The sequence below is a fragment of the Morone saxatilis genome, unplaced genomic scaffold (genome assembly GCF_004916995.1).
Source record: "Morone saxatilis isolate NCDOM2014 unplaced genomic scaffold, NCSU_SB_2.0 Contig10, whole genome shotgun sequence".
Lineage (NCBI taxonomy): Eukaryota > Metazoa > Chordata > Actinopteri > Moronidae > Morone > Morone saxatilis.
In genome coordinates, this window is record NW_023339652.1 from 5,930,824 (window position 1) to 5,938,738 (window position 7,915).

Sequence of the window (7,915 nt, forward strand, 5' to 3'; positions counted from 1 at the left end):
AAAAAAAAAAAAAAAAGGAGAGGAGGGGGAGAAGGGGGCCGAGTCATGGAGCTTTATTGCCTGGAGTCGGACATAGCCGTGAAAGCCCAGCCTGACCCAAACATCCTCTATGATGACAGAGTGTTGCAAAGTTTATTAACAATTGAGGACAGGTTTTTACCTCAGTGTTCATATTTCCAGCGGGTCCAGAAGGATATTCAGCCTTATATGAGACGAATGGTTGCAGGTTGGATGCACGAGGTTTGTGTTGCACTTTACGATGAGCTAACCCTCCCCTCTATAACTGCTTTAACTCATGTCTTTTTGTTGTTGTTGTTGCATGTTGACACACATAGCCTATAAGCTGTGTTGGAGTATTTTAAGTTAAGAGAGGAGTTGTCATGGATGTTGACCTATTTGACAATTAAATGAGAATGACTCACCAAAAGGCGTGGGAGAGTCGGAAATTCCACCACGAAGAAAATTCAGCTTCAAAGAAATAGCCTAGCTGGATATTTACATTAGTTAACTGCTACAAAGTTGGTGCTTTTTGTTAACTAGCTAGCTCAGGTATCAGAGGGGAAGTTGGTCTTAATTTACATGATCGAAAAACCGACATTTCTCCTTTCTAATAATTATTATTAATTTTCTAAAGTGACTCAAGCTCGTTGCCTGTTGTCGGACAACGTGCATGCTAAACCACTTTCATTTTTGAGGATTAAAAACCACTTCTTGTTAGCAAAATATTGTCTTTGTAACTGTCGGGAATTGTTTTAACGCCACTTGTTAACATTGTGCACACGTTTTAAAGCGACTACATGGTTAGTTTTTATTTTTAAATATTTTTTTAAAGACGACAAGCCCCAACAAGGAAGAGGAGTTGAATGGCGTCGGGTTTTTTTTTTTTTTTTTGCTGAACGACTTCCTATTGAACTAATTTGTTTTTTGCCTTGCCTTGACTTTGCAGCCTTGCAGTAAAGTGATACAAAAGTTTGTGATTTAACCTTTTTAACCCAAAGACAAGCATGGAAAAATCCCAGCATAAAACCAACCCCTCACCTTCTGCTGCTCTTCTGCTTTAAAGCACTTGTAAATGCTCTAGTTTCTTTTATAAAATTGTACTTTTGTATGTATTTGTACACTTATTTATGCCAAATATGTGTTTTTCTGCTACATTTCTGTCTCCTTTTTAGGTGTGTGAAGAGGAGAAGAGTAATGAAGACGTCTTCCCTTTAGCCATTAATTATTTGGACAGATTTTTAGCAGTGATGCCCACAAGAAAGAATTATTTGCAGCTTCTGGGAGCTGTGTGCATTTTCCTGGCCTCCAAGTTAAAGGACTGCAGGCCGCTTTCAGCAGAAAAACTTTGCATGTACACAGACAACTCCATCACACCACGGGAACTGCTGGTAAGAACTGGACATGAAAGCCCCCCCATTGATTGGAGCATAAAAAAGCAGTGTCATATTTTGGGATGATTTTATAATGCTAATGGCTATATTGGTTTCACAGGAAGTATCCCATTTTTCCTTTATAAGTGGAGCTGTGCACAATACAGCCACATCCTTTCTTTGGATCCATGTGGCCTAAAGTGGCAAGTGATGCCATCTAGTGCCAGTTATGCAGTATAGATTTTTGGATATGTTGCAGTACATGGAGTTTCTGTGTGTCTATTAGATACAGAAGGGTTCATACTGACAAAAGATGTCTGAATACCATTTAACCTTACCTTCCCACATACGTATGAGTATTATACAAGAGGATTATATCTCTGTACAGCATTCAGAAGAATACAGTTCTTTACTTTAACATGCGCGTTATTAAACAAACTTTGAGACCCGTTGGAGCCATCAACCATATTAGTGCTGAAGCTAATCATTTGTTTTATAAAATGTCGGAAAATCGTAAAAAGTCACTATTTTCTAAAGCCAGAGTTGATGTTTTGTCCAATAACCAGGATATTAAGTTGACAAAACAACCTCCACTCAAGGTCTACGTACGAGCTTGTTCTGGAGCTTTCTACCGTATCTTCATCAGCAGATTACGTTTGCCTAGTTGTGATGTTCCTGTAGATGTTCGTTCTCACTATGATCTTTTATTCAGTTTACCATCACAGAGCTACGACAAAAAAAGACAGCTAATTCTAAGAGCTAAGAGCTAAATCAATGAGTTGAATGACAAAATTAGACAAGAATTCCAGAAATTCAGGCCCTCCAATGCGATAATGTGCAGCTCTTCATTGCCGTAGGCGATAGTAAACTGTATATCTTTGTGGTTGGGACTGTGGGTCGGACAAAACACTGAATGTAAAGACAACAAAAATATAAATGAAAACACATACAATGCCTGTTTTTTGCTTTATCTTTTGACAATTTGTCTACAAAATGAGAATCATTAGTTGCAGCCCCAAATAAAAGCAGCAGATCCTTCAATCCAGTGCTTAAACATGACTTAAACAATGAATTAATTGTCTATCGACTAATAAGTCAGCTAAGTTCTAGACCATTTTCCAATCTGAGGTGACCTGCTTCTTATTTCAATCAAAAAGCTCCACATGCTCTCTATACATCCTCTTGTGTTGCCTGCAGCTGTTGAGGGAAATGACATTCGTCCCATTTGATGCTCCATATTGTTGTAAGACTCCAGATTCCTGGATATCCTGACAGGATGCACAGAGAAGGCAGCAAGAGCCAGTGAAAGATGCTGCTGCTCTTCTTGTAATGAACACTCTGCTGCTGCCGGTGCTTCAGCTGGAAGAGAGAAGCTGAAGCAGGGCGGAGGGGAGGTTGCGTTGGGGCAGCTGTCCAGGAAGTGAGCGCACCAACGGCAAACCTCCGCCCTGCTCATCACATAGTCAACAATCCCCACACAGGCTAAAAAGGCTAAGTGCAAGTGTGTGTGGCAGGTTATGTACAGGAAACCCATGTAAATGTACATGATGGCTGACATGATGACAGATAAGTGTTGATGGAGGGGACTGTCCCTGCTGGTGTTATGGCATTGGGGTTTTTGGTGTTTACTACGTTTGCTTTTTAGGTGACACTTCTCTATAGAGCAAGTGAGAAGTTGAATTCATCAGCATTTTTTTTATCTGTTTCTCTTATTTGTTTCTACATATATGTGTCTATTAATGGAAACACAGGCATACAACTTTACTCAGTAATGTAATGATGTGTGGGTTCTTCCTGCTTAACTAAGTGATTCTAAAAACATAATGAAATGATGCCTTTGACATTTCAGAATGGCCTGTAAGTGTCTTTATCATGGGCTTGGTTTCTCATACTATGAAGTGAGAATAGATGACTCGATGGGGGGGCAAGATGTCAGGAAATGCTGCAAACTGCAAACCTTTACAGACCTACTCAGATGCTTCAGTGCAGCAGGACTGTTGAGTAGGTTGTTGAGTAGGTTGGTGAGAAATATGGAAGCAAAATCAAGGCCTTCATTTTGAATACGTACATGGCAAATGCAGACTTGCAATATGTGATTGTCATACACGGGGATAAGAGTTGGCAATGGTGAGAGCGTATTCTCTGAACAGAATCTCGTCAGTAAATTGGAGTAGCACGACTTATGGAAACCCTGAGGGAGGAAGGGGGGAGGCGGCGGCCATTTGATTGGCTGCCAATGATGAAAACCTGAAAATGGTGTCACTGGTTATTTTGTTTCTTGGATACAAATGACTTCTCCATGGAGAGTCTCGTTGGTTCTGATAATGGCCGGTCGTTCTGTTGCTGCACTTTTCTAATTAACTTTTGTGCTTAGGAGTCTGCAGGCATGTGTGATTTTGACTAGTTTGGCGTTGTGTGTTAGCAAATGTCTTAAATCTTAAAACGCAAACATCAGTTCATGTGTGCATATACACCTTTTTCAATTTGATTTCTTGGCTTTTTTTTCCCCCACCGCTGTTCTTACTAAAATCCAAACAGGAAGACATTAAAACATACGTCAATTGTTAAGATTGACTCAACACACAGGAAATTAAATCATGAAAGACGTGCACCTTACTTGCTGGTACAAAAGCTGACTGTATAAAGAGTCAGCTCTGTGCTGCTGCCTCTGCAGTGCAAACTCATTCTAGCTGTTTGAGGCTTGTGACAGGAAGGAAGGGGCTAGCTGTCTCATTGGCAGGCCCTCTAAGCAGGGCAAAGCTTGTCACATGCCGGCGATATGAATACAAAGGATGCGAGGAATGAGAAAGGCATGCAGATAATAAGATACAGCGAGGAGAGATAAAGTGAAGAAATGTTACTCTTCTTACAGAGCCATTTCCTCTGGGAAAAGGAACGGACTGTGATCTTTTCACGGTCAATAGAGGCATGGCAACACGCCATTTAACCCTCTGACTTAGTAGATTTTGCCAGGAAACTGAATTTGAACTGACCGACACCTCTTTTTATCATCTTTTTCTCTATCTTTTAGGACTGGGAACTGGTCGTGCTCGGGAAGTTGAAGTGGAACATGGCCTCAGTCATCCCCAATGATTTTATAGAGCACATCATACGCAGGCTGCCCCTTCCCAAAGACAAGCTGGCGATGGTCCGCAAACACACGTTGACATTCATTGCCCTCTGTGCCACAGGTAACACAGCTGCATATCATTTCATGTGCCTTTTTCTTACTTGTTTGCTCACTCGCACGCTCACTTTGCTGCCTTGTTATTCCCACATCCACCAGAATATTCCCACACACACAAACATTCTCCCATCGTGAGTCATCTGTGACCTCTTTCTTCTCTCCGCTTACTCCACTGGCTGCCTTATCCACTTTCTAGTCTCTCCACAGCCTGTAGTAGGGGCTTTTCTTCACAGCTGCTAAAAGCTGTGGTCATTTTCATGTTTTTTCTTCTAAGTTCCTGGGAAAACTCTAATCAGTGCTGTGTTCAGATAAGCTACATACATGGGTAAGGATAGTGATTGTACACCAGCTAAACGCACTGTGCTGTATGACTCAGGTGCAGTTGAACCCCTACTCTACTCACCCTGTATTGTTTGTTGACGGGGAAGCTCCCAGGTTTAAAAAGTCAGGGCAGTGATCCAGTGATCTTCCTTCCTCCTCCTATCCCGGTCTCATGTCCAAAATAAACTGGAGGCTCTGGAGAAGCACAAACTCAGATGTCCCCTTAGGCCTCTCCCTAGGTACGTTTTCATGGCATTCATCAGCCTATACTAGGAATCCCTCTAATATTTTCATATCCTGGACAGAAACACAACTGCAGGATCGCCTAATACACATAATATACAGCACTCCTCTGTCACAAGACTGCCTTTCATCTGCTACCTCCTTTCAACTAATTCAATGATGGAAATAATACAAAGGAGGTCACTTTAGTGCAATGACATTCCTCACAAACGCCAATGCGGTCAGATCTGGCCAATAAGCACTTGTTTACTGGAGCTAGTTATTGGAACCATAGGCTCGTTCTATGAGCTTTATGCCCCGTTTAGCATAGTTTTAGGGTCACACTTTTTTTTATATTTGGGTGTGTTTCAGTGGTCGCCTCTGCTATTCATAAGCAGCTGGTTATATCCAAGCACAAAGCAGCCGCAGTGGAAAAAAAAGAGAGGCCTGCTGTGGTTATGCAGTAATGTAAATGTTTGGAGTTTTATATGGAGTTGAGATGTTATTCTTATGATGGAGGAGCTCCTCCTATGGACAGCTGGCCCCTGGAGGAGAAGATGGGCGTAGTGAAGCAGGCTGCTCTCCAGGGTTTAATCAAAGCTATCAGGCCACCACGGCTGGTTTTTCTGCAGGGCTAGGACTATTTGCTGGGTTGGACTTTTGAATAATTTTGTGTGCCAAGTCCCTGCCCTTTTTAGGGTTAGTGTTGGTTATGTCCATGTACTGAGACCGGAAGAAGTCTGTGTATTGTAATAGTAAAAAAAAGATCCTGGGGCTTTTACTCACAAAACACTTACACACAAGAGTTTTGGAAATATATAAAGTAAATTAACTTTTATTAAACTTTTATTTTTATGGTGTGTAAGTTAGTTAAAAACAATCCAATAATGCTCTGCTTATGCTTGAAGACATGGTTTGCACTGCGTGTTGTCTGGCCTTTGTAGGAAATCAAATGTGTTTATCGTTGTTCTGAGTGAAAAAGGTGGAGTGAAAAGCCAGAGAGAGACGTTCAGACTCCGGCTCCTTTCACACCTCTGCACAGTTTGCCAATCATGCCATGAAGCTGAAGTGAATGTCAGATTATCGGCTTGGGAGAGTTACAAAAATGCTTGGACATTTAATCTGACAGGGTTTCCGAAGCTATTCAACCGTCCGACAAGCAGGTCTGAAGAAGCATACAGGCAGCTTAACATCAGAGATGATGCAGTTTGCAGTGCTTATGAACTTGGAAATTCTCTGTTAAATTATCCATCAAAACAAGATTATGCTCCTCAGACTCCACTTTGTTCCACAGTGTTCATAGAATACTTACCATAAGCTATGAATAAATAAATAAATAAATAAATTAACAGATTTGTTAGGGCAACTGGGAAAAAAGTCACAAGGTATATCTATATTTGTTCCTAACATTCAATGACACAAACCGCTCACCAATCACTGTAGACATAGTAAGTCCATTCATGAAACATGATGTCAGCCATAGGAATGGGGCCAACCTTGCTTCTTCTCTTGGGTCAGAAGTTCTCTCGGTTCCTCTGTAAAAGGTTTTTCTCAGCAGCTTTGTGAAAAGGTTTTAACTCTTAGCAGGGACCTTTTAGGAAGACTCCAGATAAGACATTTTGTGATTACAACTTTAGGGTTTCCCATAAAATGAAAGTAACAGTTGAGGCGAGAGCTGAGTGGGTTTAATTCACAGCCACATCATGAGCTGTTAAAAGCAACTCCAGCTCAGTACTTGTGGAGGTGTACTCTCCATGGCTGCCTCCTCTTCCGCCTCTTCCGCCTCTTCCATCCAGGCCTGTTGTCACTTAAGCCTTTAGACTTGGACATGTACCGGAGGGACTCTTTTCCTGCTGGAACTCATTGCGCAGCGAGTAGGAGGATTCCTACTCTGCTTTTCTAATCAGAGCTGAGGTTTCTATGAAGGAAACCACACAGGTTACACCATGCAGCTACGTCGTCGTTGTTGAAATTCAGACTGTGGGAAAGTCAGATTCAGCTGTGGAGCATGCATATTGGAGATGATTCAGTTGTTTGCACCTCTCATGCATCTCTTCTACTTCCTCTGGGCTGATTTAAGTGTTGCAGCTCTTCGTGTCACAGCTACAAATGTGATTTCCGTCTGCCGCTATGGCCTAAAGCTGCTTCTTGACTAATTGCACATTAATACTCTTTCCTCGCCAGATGACCGCCTTGCCATGAACCCTCCTTCCATGATCGCCACTGGCAGCATGGGAGCTGCCGTCTGTGGCCTGCAGCTGGACCACACTGACCAGAGGCTGAGTCGAGACAACCTGACAGACCTGCTGGCCAAGATCACCAACACAGAGGTGGTGAGTACAACAGTGAAGGAAATTTAGATCTGCCAGGAGTAATTACTTAATAGTTTTAGTGCTACACAACAATGCATTGTTAATAATAATCATTGCAACATCTCACGACAGCAGCATAATAGGCCCTTTAGTAAACATTCTGTGATGACTTCAGTAGTGGCAGATTGAAGCTATTTACTTTTCATGGAGAGAGAGGGAGAGCAAGCTTTTGGCTCTTGGCTGTGGAGCCAGACTGCTGCTATAAAGAGCAGCGGCAGAGGGAATGTCTTCTTAAAACTCAGAGCCCACATTCTTGTGGTAGGACACATGCAATTTCTTTGCATGGCTCCCACTTTAGCTGTGTGCCCCTCCTGGTGGAGGAATATGTTCATAATGAAGTCAAGGAGCGTCTTTTCCAGAGCAAAGGCCAATGAAGAAACAGAAACTTATCCAAGCTGTCCGCAAAAAACCTGCAGACCAACACATTTTATATATATATATAT

General features: G+C 42.0%; 1 protein-coding gene across 1 annotated transcript in view; it reads left to right on the top strand.

Annotated features, from left to right (window-relative positions):
- Positions 1-6: 6 nt before the first annotated feature.
- The window catches only part of LOC118339592 (G1/S-specific cyclin-D2-like), a 10,662-nt gene continuing 2,753 nt past the window's right edge, over positions 7-7,915 (top strand). Inside the window, exons 1-4 of the mRNA XM_035677309.1 lie at positions 7-240; positions 1,173-1,388; positions 4,402-4,561; positions 7,285-7,433. Of these exons, the coding sequence (XP_035533202.1) occupies positions 46-240; positions 1,173-1,388; positions 4,402-4,561; positions 7,285-7,433 (720 nt within the window). The 5' untranslated portion in view covers positions 7-45. The remainder of the gene's footprint in view (positions 241-1,172; positions 1,389-4,401; positions 4,562-7,284; positions 7,434-7,915) is intronic.